This window comes from Dreissena polymorpha, chromosome 1, assembly GCF_020536995.1.
Source record: "Dreissena polymorpha isolate Duluth1 chromosome 1, UMN_Dpol_1.0, whole genome shotgun sequence".
NCBI lineage: Eukaryota > Metazoa > Mollusca > Bivalvia > Myida > Dreissenidae > Dreissena > Dreissena polymorpha.
Window position 1 is genome coordinate 107,229,653 of NC_068355.1, and position 19,253 is coordinate 107,248,905.

Genomic DNA, 19,253 nt, shown 5'->3' on the forward strand with positions numbered 1-19,253 from the left:
ATACAGAATTATCGGGTAATTAGTAGCGATATTAACTGTATAATATGAACAAAATAAAACGTGTTTACATACACATATTCAAACAATAGTTATAATAAGCTGATAATTAACAAAACAACAAATACGTCCTCACCGTCTTGATTATTGATGTGGCTTCAAACAGCTAATTTTCTCAGCTTAAATATAATAGCAAAATCAACATGCAATTAATTTATAAATCCACCATATGCTGGAGCCTTGATCACTTGTATGTGCGAAAACATAATTACTTGACATTGTTTATGTGTGAAATACATACACTACGGGCGGGAAACAAACTTAATTGGCCAGACACATTAACTATGCTTACATGTTTATGCTAATACACTCCGCGCACAATAAATTTATTATGATTTTAATTATTATTATAATTGTTCTTTCAAAATTTGTTTACTACATGTAACTAAAAATTTTAAAAAGATTTTTTATTTCATGATGCGCATCGACTCGGCATCATGTCGCGGATCGCGGCATGCCTCGGCGGACAGATGCGAAGTTTCGCAGCGAAATGCGACTTGCCGCCGCATACTGACGCGGCATCGACTCATTTCGCCTTGCCGCCGCGGATCGCGAAATACGTTTGTTCCGCATTGGCTGTACTGTATTTACTTTTAAAAGTTATTACATACAAACACATTGTCTTTTTCCATGCTCACATCAAGCAGACTAGTTCATTACATTTAAACAGCAGTCAGTTACTATAACATTTGTCTTTAACAGAATTGATTTCCTTTTCCAGTTCTTCCAGCTCTCTCCTCTTATTCAGTTAACCACCCTGGTTTGAAAGGACACTTCCCCATCCCTGCGTTTTTACTCGCAAAAAATGATCACAATGGAGAACCTCTGACGTAGCACACATAATCTGTGACGTGTACACATAACGTTTCGTACTAAATAGTGTACAAAACTTATATTTCGTATTCAACTTTTTTGCGCGAAGGAATTTATGATAAATTTTCATAATATTTCCCTTAATAACGATTTAAGTAAAATAATTAAAGCTATGATAAAAGTAATTTTGAGCATAAAAAAAACATTTTCAAGGCTTTTTTACATGAAATAAGCACTTTTCAAGCACTTTTTCAAGGCCAACCTTTGTTCAAGGGCTTTTCAAGCCTTGGACTCGTTTTCAAGCACTTTTCAAGCCCTGTGCGAACCCTGAGAACAGCACGTTTTACGTCAAAAAACAGCTGACAAGTTTCCCTACACACTGAAGCACCATTAATTGAAAAGTGTGCGCGCACGCGGGAACGTCTCTTACCTCTCTTAGTGCTAGAAGAGGTATCCGAACAATTACTTAAAATTCCCATAAGGAACATTTCTTTTTCATCTTTACTTTTCTCACGCATGTCTTAAATAGACTGATACACCGAAGATGGCGTGAAGTTCTTTTGACAATGCCTGCCACATCCACATCCCTTCATGAAATGCTCTACAGCTAACCTATCAGGGTCACAATCTCCTTGTTCATGTACGCCAGCGCTTGTTACGTTGTGAACATGGTTTTCATCTTCTGACAGTGATCGACCATGGATTTGATCGTCTTCGTTGTTGCTATCGTTGTCATCACTTGTATCAATATTTTTACTCACCATAGACCTCACACGACCCTGACAGATGTCGGCGTAGTTGGTAGTATCCACGTCGCTCTCGTCACTCGCCTCCAATGTCTGGGAACAAACGGGTGTACTCGACGGGGTACGACCAAAGTGGTCTGAGATGATACTTTCCAAATCCTGAAATATTAAAATACGCTTAAATCAATTGCTAATTTATGTATATCAGTATATTTAAAGCAACAATTAAGTGGCAATTTAATAATAATTGTATTCTATTTCATGTACATACTAACACAAAAAATATAAGAACTTCTACGATTCGAACCAATGCTTAGATCAATCAAAACAGCATTGAGCGTACTGCCTTACCAATTGCACTATTTACTCTCAGAAGAATGTTGACGTATTGTACTGTATTGTATCTAAATATATCCATACGGTATGTTGCAAAAAAAATATTTTGAATTGGCTATCCACATCAAAATAAAACATCATTAACTAACAGCTTATTAATCTTAACTAACATCTTATTAATCTGTCCATTTATGCTACTTTAGATTTTACTTATTATGGCTAGTAGTAGTCATATGCTTTTTAATATTATTGTAAACACACATTGAATATGATTTAAATTAGTCCAAATTTTTGACGTTCTCAAATATTAAGCTACTTTTTATATGGGTAACCAAAGAATTTAGCCCATATAAAAAGTATCTCTAAATTCTTTGCGCGTTATATAAATAAGACTAGATTTAACTATGCGATAAACTTACAATTTTCAAACAACAACACATATTTACACAATAAATAATGTTTTCAAAATATCGTAATAGTCTTGTTATTATCTGACACTGTTCTACGAACAACCAAAGTTTCTTTCATTCACTGATCCAGTGCAAAACACTAGGCCTACGTGACGTGTTTTTAAATCAGGTTTAAATAAACTATGTTAAAACAAGTATAGACATAGTCTGTGACGATTGTGCGAACACATAATATAAATAAATCTATATAGTGTTAAGGCTCTTACCTCCGGCATCCATTCCATAAAAACGAAATAAAACACACGTGTACACAAATATCTCACGCACAAATTCAAATCAATCTTTCGCAGAAAATTATGACGTAATGAAAATGACGATTTGCCAATGACGTCGCCGATGTCATTTGTGCTGGTTTTCTCATGGCGCGATTCATAAATATATATACATATTTATATAAAAAATATTTAAAAAATACGGGATTCTCTCCTGTGGTAAAACTTACTCATTTACAGCATGTTTAACGAGTAAAGGTGATAGTTCCATAAACCCCGCAATAACATTCACTACTTGCAGTATTAACCTAATTCCGACGATGTCACACCAAAGGGAGAGTTCTCAATTAAAATTTGTAAAACAAATGTTGTGTTCACAATTGTGAAGTCGTCTGATTCATAACTCAAAATTAGATGGCCGAGTGGTCTAAGCGATTGACTTTTACACCAGGGGTCAGTGGTTTGAGCCCTGTTGAGGGTTACTTTTTTCTGTCTTTAATTTTATTCTTGTTTTTTTTTAAGAGCTTTTTAGATCCAATGTTTAAATTTATCGATATAAAGAATTTAATGACCAACTACAATATAAGCCAAATTTTTGGAAATGGCCCCTTTTAGTTTATGTGGAAATATCTTGAATGGGACCAAATTCGTGAATTCTGGATAAATTTGGATTATTTTACTTTAATTTGCAGAAAAACATGTTTGTTTGTTTTTCCTCGTTTGTGTCATCTTTTTCATTTTATCATCATTTTCAATCGTAGTAGCTATCTATAGTTAAACAAAACAATGCTTGCTTGTCGTCATGAAAAGGCACAGCGTAAACAAATATCACTGGACTCCGGGCACAATTCGATAAATAATATGCAATAATTAAGCGATAGTAATTTTCAACCTACCTTACTGTCTATTACCAACAACACGAGTATTCTATGGCAAACAAACTAACTCATTTCTATGCTTGGTCCCACGAATATCAGTCACACATTTTTAACACCGCTTCTATTCAATCAAATCTGACCTAGCCCTTTTCAGACGACATTTTCCGGTTCTTTTCTATTCGCATATTAATAACCCGGACCCATTGGTAACCGGCCCTGAAGCGATTTTAAGTTTGAAATCGAAAACCAAAAGTACTGTTTTCCTAATGTTCAATAAAACAACGTTCTAAAAACGGGAACCAACTTTGTTTTACATTATTCAATTAAGAAAAAAACGCTATCGAGGGAAATTTTTAGAACCAGTGTCAAAGAAATGTTTTTGGCCCGCCTTCGGAAAACTTGATATAGGACTAGCAATTCATGTAAGTCAGGGCTGTAAAATCCTGATAAAAAATGGCTCTTTACTTCTCTTCCTTAGAAAATGCTAGCTAATAACACGGACTCTAGTCTAGATGAGAGATATTATAAAATGTCAGTTAGTTGAAATGTATGTAAACAAAGGTTTTAAATGGCGCTGGACAGTTAGTCTTGATGCATAATGTAACGACAAGAATGGTAATAATATTTTTCATACGTTTTATTGAATTATGGTATCGAGGTACATGAACTTTGTAGGGAAGATGCCCTTTACTCCGTGAAGATTTCAGTCTTAAAAACTGCATGATCATTGTCAACTGGGATGTTTTCTCTCAATCAAACACCAAAGTATATGTGTGTAAGTTAGATCATATAACAACTTGATCATTTTTTATCTCGTACTTTTAATGGACCCCATTGGAAATAAGCTTTTAAGCTTTTAGCTTAATGGGTTATCCATAGGTCAGATATTGCATTTCAATTGATAACTAATTTTTATAACTGTTATAATATATAATATATATATATATATTTAAATTTATTTAAATATTAATATATTATTTATTAAATAATAGCTGTCAGAATAACATTGGTGTAACTATGTTTTTATCATGCAGCTTTTATGTATTGTTATATGTTCTTGACCTAGAATGTAAATTTAAAAAAAACTTACTAAGTAAGTTATGCTCCACTGGTCATTGTTGGCTCGGTACTACTGAAATGTTCCCTTGGTACTCTTAACAATACTGAACATAAAATATACTATAATAAACCCGGGAATTTTAACGCTTAATTTGTTGCCTTCGCCTTTTTTAAAATTATAATTTATGTCAATATTTTGTAAAATCGCCTCTTTCTTATTGAATCGCATACTCAAATACCGGTAAGAAAATTGATCAAGGCAGGTTTTTTTCAAAGATAATTTTGTTTTAAATTCAAAAGTTTTATGCCATCGGATTTTGGGTGGGAATAAAACTTGGGTACAGTTTAAATAGGTCGGGTACATTAAAGTATACTGAAGTGTACCCCGGGTATATTTAATTAGTACCGAGCCGACAATGACCAATCAAGCGTAGGTTATAGCATGTCTATCTCTAGTATCAGCCCTCTTAATCAATACATTGGAATGTAAGATGTTTATATAATAAAATTGAGATAATTTATAACAATCATGAAAATTAAAAAAAAAAAATTGGGGGGGGGGAGAGGCGTTGGAAAAAATGAGATTTTTAATTTAAATTTCGTTTGGGATCGGATCCATTAGCTTTAAGATCGGGTCCGTTTTACGCCCTTTTTTACAAATAAGAAAACCCCCTTATTCTTCAATATTTCCCTCCAGTAACAATCACTAAAGGTTACACTCTACTAAATCCCTTAATCACTCCTGCCCACTTTAACTGAAGGAATTAACCATTTACCACTTAGATTCCTATCTTGAGGCATTTGTAGATCCTTAAAAAGTGAAATTTAATAAAAACCTTTCATACCAGATTCAATTTTTAAAGGCTTCATTTCCTACCCTTATAAGATACTGGTACGCAGAAAACAGCATAAAACCTGAACAGACTGTGAGTTTATGCTGTTTTCCCAAAGCCATTTTCATTTTGCTTTTGTATGGGAAAGGGTTTAAGCCAGAGTCAAAGAGTCACTTGCTACACACACGTAATAATTAATAGCCCTTCTATACTTGAACAACAAAGCCCTAACAAATGTCATGCTCTTTCCATGGAACGTTTGCATCATTAGTTAAACAAAGAAGTCAAACTACATGTAATTCATCTCTGGAGCAACTTTCAGGTGAACAAAGAAGCCCAATAAATTCTTGCTCCATCTAAAGCAACAATACTTCATTTGTTGAACAATGAAGCAAAAACAAATGCTCCTGCATCAGCTGGATGATGTTCCTCTTTAATTGAGCAAAGAAATATTTAAAAAAAAGAGAAAAATAACAGAATCAATTAATTATTCTGCTTACACACGGTGCATCTGTACTTGTCTATGTCCAGTGGTGAAACATTCACAAACCATGATACCAGGTTTTACAGAAATCACTGAATGATAAACCATTGATCCCAAGGTTTACGGCTCAGACAATGACAATCTTCATCAGCACTCAAAGAAGTGGAATTGTAAACCGAATCTCTAGCCTTCTCCTGCATAACCCATGCAGGCAACTTTATTTCCCTGCTTGACATCACCCTAACGTGGTTCCTGGTCTTCACACAGTAGAGGTACGCTAACTATCAATGATGGCCCCTTCCATGACAAACACAACTTTCTACACTTTCCTTTCAGCACCGCATTATCCAGCAGATATACAACGTCTACTTTGGCATAAGGTTTTTGCAGCATCCCAAGATCATAATTTTGTCACATGTGCTTCATAGAAGTCTTCAAAGTACCCCTAACAGTCTCATGTGCTATCTGGATCTTCTTCACTAGGAACATTTTCTTCAGTGTCTCTACACTTTTCTGCCATGATCGTAAAAATCAATTGGGCAAGGGTAGTAACTTTTCTCACAACATAAACATGTTATGGGTAAAGCCAGTACTTTTATTGACAGAAGCCCTGATCGCACCTGCAATCTGGAGAATATTTTCATCTGACTTGTCATGTGCTTTCCATATAAAGCAACACACTGCATCCATGATGGTTCTGTCAAACTGCTCAACTTGCCCATTTGTAGAAGGTCTGTAGCATGTTGTCCGAGACTTGTGGATATGGAGTGCCCTGAAAACAGCCTGGAACAAATTTCTCTAAAAATTCTGGCACTGATCTGAAAATATTTAGAACGATATTTCCAAAATGAAAGGATAAATGTCTTTCTCCTTTGCTGTAACCTCTGCTTTGTGAGAAGGTAGTGGTACGCACTCCACCCACTTTGTCAACTGGTCAACCTTCATCAAGCAATGTTCATTTCTTTGTGCAGTCTTTGGCAATTGTCCAAGAAAATCAATATGCACACATTCCATTGGTGCGCTTGCTTGATATTCTGTCAGGGGCACTTTTCTCTTAGAGTTTGCTCTGCTTGTTACAGATGTATGCTTGTATGCACGCAGTTTTGCACTTCATTAGCAAAGTGATACCAAAAGAAAGTTTCTTTTAACTTTGCCTTTGTCCTGGCAACATCTTGGTGACCATTTGGACAATTAAATATACAAGTCTTTTGTTATCAGGTGATAGTAATGGTCCCTTATTATTGTATGCCATTGACAAGTTCATTGTTATGATTAGGGGATTAGCAGGACTTAATAACAGTTAACGAGTGTTTGAAACAACAAAGTCAATTGCCAATTAGTCAACACCCTTGAACAACACAATACACGCAATGGGTTATAAAGTTGTTAACAATGAGCGCTAATCATTAATATTCTACCTTAACGATGTCAATTCATTCGATACAGCGTAACTGCATCCCCATTTTACAGCAATGCCATGTGTCAGTTAAGTACCTAGTGTAATGTGCGAAACCCCATTTATGTCAAAACCCCATTTATATTGACTACAAAACAGAGGAAGTATGTATTTGTTGATTACATTGGGTTTTAATGTCTCATGCCTACAATAATTCAGTCTTGAATTGTTTTTAACATTGGACATAATTATTTGTTTGGATCTTTAATTTGTCACTAGGTCCACTGATGAAATAGACGAAAATTAATGATTAAAAATAATAATGGTTTCACAGTTTTAGCTACAATCTTTCCGACCCATAACAATCGCTTAAGTTTACACTCTACTAAATCCCTAAATCTCAAAAAGAATTTAGTCGACTTGCAATGGGGCCAGCATTCAAAATCAAGTCTTATCATACTTTCATATAGTTTCATCCATTTCTATAGATTTGGAAACCCACTTATTTTGTGAATTGTGACTTATATCTGAGTTATTTATCTGTATTTCCCGGACAAAAACCCTCTTGTCAGTTTTATAGGGGCCGGACATAAACCCTCCCATGAAAAAACGGGGCCAGACAAAAACCCTCCCATGAAAAAACGGGGATGGACAAAAGCCCTCCCGTGAAATCTGAGCCACCAATTCAATTTATCGGATTTATGAATGCAACATTGTGTGAAGCAATTACATTTGTCGGTGTTAAATTGCTTTTAATTGATTCTGTGATTAAACTAATTAAAAACTAAAAGTAGTTGCAGATTCACAGTTTAATATTTTGAGTAAATTTAATGAATGCAACACTGTGTGAAACAATTACATTTGTTAGTGTTTAATTATTTTCACGGGAGGGTTTTTGTCCGCCCTAGTTTTTTCATGGGACGGTTTTTGTCCGCCCCCGTTTTTTTCATGGGACGGTTTTTGTCCACCTCCTTTGAAAATGACGGGAGGGTTTTTGTCCGTATTCCGTCATTTTTAGCTCATCAATTTTTTGAAAAAAAATTATGAGCTATTTCATTGCCTGGGCGTCGGCGTCTGGTTAAGTTTTGTGTTTAGGTCCTTTTTTCTCATAAAGTATCAAAGCTATTGCATTCAAACTTGGTACACTTACTTACCGGTACTATCATTAGGGGACTGGGCAGGCAACGTTAGACAACTCTGGCTGGCATTTTGACAGAATTATGTGCCCTTTTTATACTTATAAAATTGAAAATTTTGTAAATTTTTGTGTTTAAGGTCCACTTTATTCCTAAAGTATCAAAGCTATTGCTTTCATACTTGCAACACTTACTAACTATCATAAGGGGAAAGTATGTAACTCTGATGGGCATGTTGACAGAATTATGGCTCCTTTATACTTAGAAAATTGAAAATTGAGTTCAGTTTTGTGTTTTGGTCCATTTTACTCCTAAAGTATCATGGCTATTGCTTTCAACACTTGGAACACTTGCTTATTATCATAAGGGGACTGTACAGGACAAGTTGCATAACACTCTTGTTGACATTTTGACAGAATTATGCCCCTTTTTTGACTTAGTAGCTTTTAATATTTTGTTAAATTTTGTGTTTAGATCCACTTTACTTCTAAAGTATCAAGACTATTGCTATCAAACTTCAAATACTTTCATACTTTCATGAGGGTATACCTGGCAAGTTAAATTTTACCTTGACCTTTGAATGACCTTGACTCTCAAGGGGAAATTATTAAATTTTGCTAAAATTGCCATTACCGGTATTTCTTTATTTATGATTAGATTTTATTGATACTTTGACAAAACAACCCTTACCTTACGTACCACAATAGACTCAACCCAAACAATCCCCAACGCCCCCCCCCCCCCCAGAATCCACCCCCCAGTTTTTAACCAGGTTTTCCAAAGGAAAAAACTGGTTACTAGATGGCGAATGTCGGCTGGCGGGCGGAACAAGCTTGTCCCGGCCATAACTTTGTCGTTCATTGTGAGATATTAAAATCATTTGGCACATTTGTTCACCATCATTAGACAGTGTGTCGCGCGAAAAAATTACGTCGATATCTCCAAGGTCACACTTTGAGTTCAAAGGTCAAAAATGGCCATAAATGAGCTTGTCCAGGAAATAACTGTGTCATTCATTGTGAGATTTTAAAATCATTTGGCACATTTGTTCACCATCATTGGACGGTGTGTCGAGCGAAAGAATTACATCAATATCTCCAAGGTCAAGGTTGCCACGACTATAAATATATTGATTTTTAAACAAGGGGGGTAACTTTGAACAATCAGTAACAATTCACATTGTTGAGTTGGTCTCCCTTTATAAGATTTTTTTTTTCAAATTGAAATCAAGGTCGCCAGGAGTAAAAATAGATTGAATCTTACACAAGTCCCCACTTAACAATGCACATTTTGAATTGTCTCCCTTTATCAGACTTTTTTTTTCAAATTGAAAACCTAGTTTTGTGACAATTTTGTCCCTTGTTTTTCCATTCTTTTCTTATTTTTTTAAAGATCATCTAATAAATGACCACACGCCCACACTATACCCCCCTCTCAACCCCCAACCCTGACCCCCCCCCCTAAAAAAAATAAAAAAATTGAAACATGGTTAAAAAAAGCACAAACCATCCCACCCATGAATCCCCCCCCCCCATTTTTTTCATTTTTTTTCTTATTTTTGAAAGATAATGTAATAAATGACAACACCCCCACACTATACACCCCTCTCCACCCCCACCCCAAACCCCTTTTTGATTGAAATAATGAGATAGACAAAAACAATGTTTTGCAATGCCAGACGAGTGCTTTTATTTCTGCGAAGTGCAGCCACGACAAATATGAGAGCATACAACAGTGTAGGGCTTGTAACGATACATTCGAATATTCGAATTACTCGAATACGGCTGTGGACGAATCGTATTCGTTATTCGCCACCTCCCGAACCGAATATTTGACAAATACAATCAACGTGGTTTCGAGTTTGAAAGTTGTATCATCTTATCTTACCTTACACATGAAGGTTCATACAATAAACCCCTATTTATTTGTTCTTCTCCTTATTCCGGCATTTTTCATCATGTTTACCCCACCCACTCTGTTACACAGTAAGATTATCAACAAAAATGGCGGGCACCGGTTGAATACTTACGACATTGAATTGAATTTTTTTTCGATGGTTGTTTAATGTTTATTTAGGTAAATACGAGTGATTTGATGCTCAAACATACACACAAAGGATTAGCAGATAGAATTTTTAATTTTTGTTTATCTTTACTACAATGCAACATACTGTCACTAATGTGTCCACTGTTGACTCTTAATATTGTTCTTCTCAAAGATGTAATAGGTACTAATCATGTTTTCTCAAAAGTTTCAAAACTGTGTTCAAAGTTTAAGCAGTTCTATTCAGTGTTTTGTCATTTCAAAGTGTTATATTTCTTATTTTCAGTATGCAATGGTACTCAATTTATCAAATTGACAAATACTCATAGTTTCATACTACAGTCAATCTTGTGGATGCGACCACTTGTATTAAGCGACCTTTGTCTTATGCGACCATTTTGAAATCCCACGGAGCTTTTTCGCTATATAATGATATTGTATTAAGCGACTTTTGTCTTACGCGACCAGCGACCGCTGATTTGTGTGTATTTTGATGTCCGAATCTTGTATTAAGCGACCACTAGGAGATAAAAGTGGTTAATCTATCGATCTTTCAGGGACAAATCCGTGTTAATTGTTTATCTAAGCCGATAAGATGTACTGTTACACCTCTGCTTTGTTTTCACAACCATTATGATTATGCTTTGTCTCGTTGACCGGTTCTGACCGGTATTGTTGTAGACTGCGTATTAATTTATTGAGTTGAATAATAGGGGAACGTATTGCGCACAGTCTACAGCTTAAATAGTTTACTATGTGGATCGTTAAGAGACAATGCCGATTTTTCTCGAGTATAGATAACAGGTGCAGAAACAATGCACTGTACGCGACAAACATTTCCTGAGAAGTGCGGAAAATAAACTATTATTCGGCAACATCTGTCGAAATCCGTACATTACCAATTTGTAATAATGCTAATTAGTAGATATTTGTAAGCCAGGTCTGATTGTCTGTTTTCAATTGACGTGTTTTAATTTTTTCAGCTCATTATGTATCATAATCGAGTTAGATTTCCTTAAGCGTACATGCAAAAATTAAAATGTCAAAACAAAAAGTGTTAACGTTGAACGAGAAAATTCGGGTTTTGGAATTGTCAAAGAGTATAAGTGCACGTAAAATCGCAGACGAGATTGGAGTCGGAAAAACCCAAATTCAGAACATTCTTAAGCGTAAAGCCGAGGTGCTTGAAGACGTGGAAAATAATGTGTCAGGTGAAAAAAAACGCGCAATATAGAAACGGAAAGAGAAATACATGTGATAATATATCATAGCTTTTGGCTTCTGACATTTATTTCTAGTTTTAGCTGTACACATGTATATGTAGACTGTTACACATTTTTAGCAAAATTCTTTGTTCTTAGGAAAAATATTTCCTTGTCTATGTTGTTTTTGCAAATAAATATGTACACACAATTGATTTATAATAAATGATAATTTATAATAAGTGAAAAATAAAACACATTATAAGTAAAATATTGCTTATGTATTGTGTTTATATTCATTTTATTATAAAAGTTAAAATCATTGTGGATAAAAGAGATAATCCTTCATATAGATTAAAATTGAGGGTAAGCATTCTTCCAGAATGGCCTTTTGTATTCAAAGACCGTTTTATTAAGAGACCACTTTTGATTACTCCCTTGAGTGGTCTCTTAATACAAGATTGACTGTATATATAATGTCATGTCAAGTTGTCAGTATTACTTTTGTTCATTGAATTCATATTCGCGAATAAATATTCGTATTCGCCACCCTGTATTCGTGAAACGTATCGTATTCGTCACCTAGTGTATTCGTTACAGCCCTACAACAGTGTGACAAGCGTGATAAATAACATGTATGGAAAACGTGGATACACAATTCTTACTGTGAACTGACCGACCAGGAAAAACCAGAGACTGTGAACGCTGGAAACCTGTGCCCATTTGTCAGGTGTCAGATCACAAACTGATTGTTGGGCCTCATTCAATAAAGCATTTATCTTGTCTTCAACGTACATTTGTTGGCATGTTTAAACAGATAACAGACAATTTTTCTTTTGTGAAAATAAATATACACAATAATTCTTTTATATTAAAATCAAGATGTTTCTACTGTAAACTTGTTATAAAGCGTAAGACAAACATTTCACGCTATACTTCGAAACACATGAAATTAATAGTCTGTGCTTTATACCCGTTTACTAAAAACAACAACAACTATGTTTTGCAATGCCACACGAGTGCTTCAGAAAATACAAAAAAAGGGGTGGTTCTATGATACGCATGCCGCTTATTTACAGTACTAAAGCTTTCAAGACACTTAATCTCCTCTCCAAGGAGTCACAGACGTAACCATCTTTACTATTTGCTCCTTTCCGACGACCGTGCCTCTTCCAAGACCAATCATTCACATCGGCATTTGATGCCGCGGTAGCGCCACCCGAACGTAGAGAATGCAAACCGATGTTTGCGTCTATAACAAATTTTCTCAAACGAGAAACAATACACTCCATAGAACGCGTGTAACTCAGTGGCTTATCTTTATAAATGAGTTTACTACAACTTTTTGATTTATTGATAGACCGAAATAAATAGCTTTCATCTAAAAGGGACATTTTAGCAGCGATAAGATAACGTTGCAAAATTACGTAAGGACAAGCAACCATGGTGCCTTTAGCGATAACTACATTATTTCCTAATCTATATTGGTCAGTTTTGCTTTTTCTGATCTGTATACGAAGATCATCTAAAAGTTCTATATCATTGCATTTTAAATGAATTAACTCTTCAAACGTAAAAGTCCAGCAAAAGCAATAGTGATCATACACAAAGCTATCAGAACATACAAATCTGCAGTTCCCACGAATCTTTCACTTAACTTGATTAACGAATCAGAAGAAATAGGCTCTTTTTTCTGCACTGGTTTTGACAATATTCTTTGAGAAGATTCTAATAAATTACTAATAACAGCATTATATGTAGGATCAGACATTTTGCGAAGAGATTGAGCCCATTTAATACTGTACACAGTTGCACTAATAACAGAATGAGAAGTGTGTCTGTCCATTAAATCGGTAAGATGCAAAGCAACCTGGATTGGCAAAGCCTGTAATGCAGAGCCACCATGGGCGTGATAAACTGAGTCCACTTATTAAAATAGTTAAAATATTTAATGTTTGTGTTATCACTTTTTGCCTGTACGATGAATTCCGCCATCTTTGACTTCAGGTGTCCAAAGTTGTCCCCATCCAAACCACTTTTGCATATTTTGTCGTGGATGCCTCTCCAGATCTAAACCTGAACAAACAAACATATCAATTAATAAACAAATCGCACTGCAATAAAACCGAAAGATAATGTCTTGCCATCAAAAATACCATTCTTTCCTCGACCAGGTTTAGTGTGAATAGCTGGCTTAAAAATAACGTACTCTTTAATGTACTCTGCTTGTGTTTCTTTCTTTGGAAATAATAATGGCCAGTACGGCGATGACTTCCACATTGGTATAACTAAAGTAGCTTGACATTTTTCACTTGTAATTTTTTCTTATACACTTTAAAACAAGCCGTGGTGGCGGAACAACCCAATTGTTTTTATCTGACCACTTTACACTAAATGCCCGACGTACCTGGGCACCAATATTTAGAATAAAATACGTCACATTTCGTATTATAGGCACAAGCAAATCTATCACGTGTGTGGACCATATAATGCTTCTAGCCGATTAAATATGTCTAAAACAACAGACCAATTATCACTATCAGTACATCTTCTTAGAAAATCAGCTTGAGCATTGCTTTCTCTAGGTATCCATTTCGGTACTAAGTGTATACTATGTTCTCTACAAACACTGTCAACCTGAACAGCAACTTTCTGCAAATATGACTTTCTGCTACCAACAGCTAGTATGGTTACTACATTCTTGTTATCTGTATTAACTTCAACATCTCGTCCTTCCAGGCGTTTCATAGAACTTTGTAAAATTTTATTAATAGCCTCCAGCTCGATCTCTCCACGTAGAACTCAATCCACCTTCTGATTCTGACCAACAACCCACTATGTCAGTGTCATCGACTTTATCGATATAGCCGCCAAAGCCAGCTCCACTGGCGTCACAGTACATAACAATGGCCTCATTATCACATGAGCTAGTGTCTTCTAAATTTGTACATAAAATCCCTTTATTAAACATTCTTACGTTATCTGTCCAAAACACCATTTCTTCCAATGCGCCAGAATTGATTAAAACAGGTGCATCCCAACTAGCCCTACTGGCCAGGCATTGATACATACATCTCGACCTCAATCTAACCATTGAGCCAACAGCGCTCTGCATTGAAATGATCTGCCCTATCAGTTGTGCAATAGTTCGCGCTGGAATTATTGTCAAACCCCTAGAAACTCTGGTAATAAGCTCAAACAACAAAACCTCCATATTCCTTATCCGCGCTTAATTCCGTCACAGCGAATATACCATATTTTGTATTCCAGTCATAGCCTAACCACTCAATACGTTGACATGGTAACCACATGCATTTCTCTTCGGCTATTAAAAATCCGAAGTCGGACAAGTCTTTCTTTACACAATTTGCTGCATTTAATGCATTATCAAAAGTATTGGCGCCTCCAAGGCCGTCATCTAAAAATAGTATTATTCTTAGACCCTGTGCTCTCCATTTTAAGAATAAAACTCTCAGGAATTTTGTAAAAATAAAACCTGCCATTGAAATGCCGAACGCTAAAACGTTATATACAAAATAACAAATTTGTTCACCTATCTTCCACGCAAATCCCAAATACTTCCTATGTGCATCATATATCATGATATGATGATAACCTCAGCTATTGTCAAATTTAAACAAAAAATCACCCTTTAAAAACATATTCTTGGCTACAGATTGGTTTTCAAAACAACATTTAAACTTGAAGAGTTCTAAATTGATATGCCGGCAATCTAGTACTAACCGGGCCTTTCTGGATTTTCCTTTTGCAACGGTGAACGGATTGATAATTTCAAACACCAACCTTTCATAAGCAAAGTTTCTATTTCCTTAGATACAAAAGATGCACTATCCAATGCAGATTTGTTATTACGCATAAACAGTGATTTTGGTTCATGGATAAAGGGTAGCTTATAACCTTCTTTTGCAACATCTAATATATATTCACAAGAACCAGCCTCTTTCCAAATAGCATAACTGCATTTTAACCGATCTACTGGGGTTTTTACTACATCATAACATGAACTGCTACTACCCACTACTTTTGATATAATGCAAAAAACATGTGAACTTATCTGCATATCTTTCCCTGCATTTACGGCTCCACTGTCATTGACCACCACTTTGCACTCGATCCTCCAGTGACCGGGACAACCGCACCGGAAACAGAGCCCGGAACGCCTCGTCTGGGATGCATTGTTAAATTGTCAAGTAACCGTCGCTGTTGAAACTGAGTCTCTGGCAACATTCGTAGATTGTGCGTATGGCGTGAACCGACAGCCGCGGAAAGGTTTCTCCTGGCGCAGCTTCTGGTCCGCTTTAAACTGTGCCCTGTTGATTTTCTTTTCGTCGTCTGAATCGTCGGTCAAAGGATGATCCTCGTACTGTTGAACAACACGCCACCCGCTGTCTGAGGAGTCGGCAAGTTTAATTAGTTTTGTCTGTGCGACATTATGTCAATACCTTCACGAATTTTCGCATGAGCTGACACTACAGTTTCCGACGGATGTTCTGCCATTGTTTCCCACAAACACTGCTCAGCTTGGTTCATTTTATTCAAAGCCTGCTTGTTCACTTTGTATTGTTCTTCGTTTCCCTTTTTCAGAAATACGTATGAGTCCTGAGTCTCCAAATTTTCTTTAATCGAAGAAAGTTGCATCTGCGAAAACACTTGCTTTTCCGTCATATCTTCTCAAATGTGTCCAACTTATTGCAAATAAGTGCCTCCAACTTCAACAGAATTTCATTTTGGTCAAACATGGCTGCACAACCACGTGTACACTGGCTATTAGCAGTCGATAAAAATCGAGATGTTTCCGAAGTGAAATTGTCTAGTAAAATGACTTTACATTACCTAAAACTAAAAAAAAATTCATAATTTCCTCGTGCACAAACTGACCAATAGAAATCGCTGATATTTCTACTGTAAACTTGTTATTACGCGTAAGACAAACATTTCACGCTATACTTCGAAACGCGTGAAATTAATATTCACCTATAAAAAGGAAAATAGATGAGCGGTATGCACCCGCTAGGCGGTGCTCTTGTTCACTTGTGGCATGAGGCAGTATTTTAAGTGCAAAATGTAAAGCAATATGTGTTGTTTTCTCTTACCTATGACACCATATTGTCTTTTGTACTTCTATTGTTAGGCCAAATAATATGATTGTGGTAACTGCCTTTGATATGAAAATGCGACCTACTGTACGAAAAAAAAGATTGGGTGTTGAGAAAATTTTAATTGTGTGTAGAACATGTGTAAGAAACAATAATTATGTGTATTGGTAGCAATTACGGGCTCAAATTACAACACCATATCATGAGTGTGTGACAAACTTAATAGATCTTAATCACTGATAAGGTGTCAACAACAACACTTAGCTGGCAAAATCTGTTATAAGCCAGGGATATAAGGATTAGTGATCATCTATGCTGTCAAAACAGACATTGAGATGCAACTTTTATAACAAAGTTTTGTCTTGTATGCAAGTCAATTTTTTCAGGTAAAACTTCTGTATTAAAAAATTGTTGTCTGTTTCTTTGAATAAAAACGCTACTGTTATGACATATTATTTGATTGCAACAGCAGCTCCGCTATAAATATGTTTTTGAACGTGATGTTAATGAAAAGTAACAACCATTATTAAAAAAATATCTTCCAGTGAATGTATTACAAGCAAACACATTTTACTCAATGAATGAGATGCCTGGAGTAAACAACATTAGTATCAATCAATTTATAATTTATATGATTTTAATTTTTATTATTCAAAAGAAATAATTTATCGTATTGTAATTGTTTATTGGAAATCAGCCTAATTGGGTGAGGTAACTACCTAGCAATACAACCAACTGATTAACAATCTTAAAATTGGTCATCTGAGAACAGAGGTCACTTTTCTACAATAGCCTAATTGGCTTTTTCCCTTGACTTACCACTGGTTTCTGGTACTCTTAAAAAGCACAAAGCATTTAAGAAGAACTAATAAAGCAGCATCAGGTTGTGTAGACCCACTGACAAGAAATCAAATGATTAAGTTACAATAGCATTTTAACCAAGTCATCACAGTTTAAGAAATTGCATTATGTCAACTATAATGTAATTTAAAACATGTTTGACTACCACTACATTTTGTTTACAATGGACAGCTGGTCTTATTTTGATCCCCCACCAACTTGAGCCATAAATCCACAGACAAATAAATCCTAAAACTAAATATATTGAGGTGTTTATATGTAAAATCATCTATTTTTTAATTTACCAAGCCAAATCTCACTAGAAAACACTTAAAAGTACACCCAAAATCCATGGCTATGGTATTGTAAATGGTGTACAGCAGTAAAATGGGTTGAAAGGTTGCTGCTCAAGCGTATATCCTACCAAAAACAACATTATAAGATAAAATTCAAGGGCAGGTTCTGGAAGAACTGACATGTGTCGGATGGCAGGAAATTAGAATCAAAGTACTGATAGTACTGGTGTGACGATGCGTTTGAAGAGGATGGATATAAAAGCATCAATTTAAGTTGATCTACATCATCACAATTGTGTATGTGGCTACGAAGGAAAAAAATTTGGTACGAAAATTAAGGGAACGAAAAAATAATGCCAAAAAAAAAATTGGTTACGAAAAAAAATTAGAGTACAACAAAAATTGTGTACGAAAAAAAAATTGGGTACGAAAAAAATTGGGGTACTAAAAAAATTTGGGAACCCCAAAAAAATTGGGTACGAAAAAAAATGGGTACGAAAAAATTTTGGTACGGAAAAAAAATTGGGGTATGGGGACTTAGTACCCCTGGGGAACTTGACCCATAATCGCACATTCTTGGCCCTTTCCGTCAAACATCGGATAACTACCTTGAAGGCAAAAGTATGAATACACATTTATGGCGTACCATTTGGGTCGAAAGTCAACAAGGCCTAGTAGGTAAAAAGAGAAATGTACTTTGACGTACAATATGTACGTCGAAGTACATTTTTTGTACTTCGACGTACAAAATTGTACTTCGACGTTCAGTCTTTACTGACCCTTGAGTGTTAGCCAATCAGAAGACGCCTTACATCTGTTGCTTTTAGAGATATTTGACATTCAACATTATTATTATTTAAACCAAATTATGCGACTATCGACCGCTAACTAATAGATATTGAGCGTATTTATTGAACATTATTATTATTATTTATACCAAATTATGCGACATTTGACCGCTAACTCATAGATATTGTGCGTATTTATTGACCTGGCGTGGCGGAATTAACCTCTGACTTATGCAAATAATGGTTAACACAAAATACATGTACAACCAAACCAGTGAGGTTATTATACATTTTTAATCCCGTAATCGTTTGGTAACTGTTTGGTTACCGTTGGGAATTTCCTACACAGTAATGCGCTGGACCGTGATATTCCGCCCCGCATGGTTAATAAATACTCACAATACGCTTGATAATTTTATTTTTTAAAAAGGTACCCTTGAATCTTCTTCAAATGGGTATATAATCTATTTCAATGCATTAAATACTAGAAACTTCTTTGTAAAATGTGTTTTTTTTCAATTTTGATATTTTTATTTATTTTGTCCTC

At 35.4% G+C, this 19,253-nt stretch overlaps 2 protein-coding genes across 3 annotated transcripts in view; one reads left to right on the forward strand and one right to left on the reverse strand.

Annotated features, from left to right (window-relative positions):
• Positions 1-1,225: 1,225 nt before the first annotated feature.
• LOC127843154 (uncharacterized) lies at positions 1,226-3,505 on the reverse strand. Its single transcript, XM_052373011.1, has 2 exons — positions 2,629-3,505; positions 1,226-1,775 (listed from the first exon to the last, which is right to left on the reverse strand). The coding sequence occupies exons 1-2, from the start codon at positions 2,644-2,646 to the stop codon at positions 1,392-1,394; spliced, it is 402 nt and encodes a 133-aa protein (XP_052228971.1). The 5' UTR covers positions 2,647-3,505; the 3' UTR covers positions 1,226-1,391.
• A 274-nt stretch (positions 3,506-3,779) lies between these two features.
• Positions 3,780-19,253, forward strand: part of LOC127843106 (calcium/calmodulin-dependent protein kinase kinase 1-like) — a 157,455-nt gene continuing 141,981 nt past the window's right edge. The window contains exon 1 of one of the 2 annotated variants that reach the window (XM_052372930.1): positions 3,780-3,934. The gene's annotated coding sequence lies outside the window, so the exon portion shown is untranslated. The remainder of the gene's footprint in view (positions 3,935-19,253) is intronic. The other variant, XM_052372940.1, reaches the window with a different exon arrangement.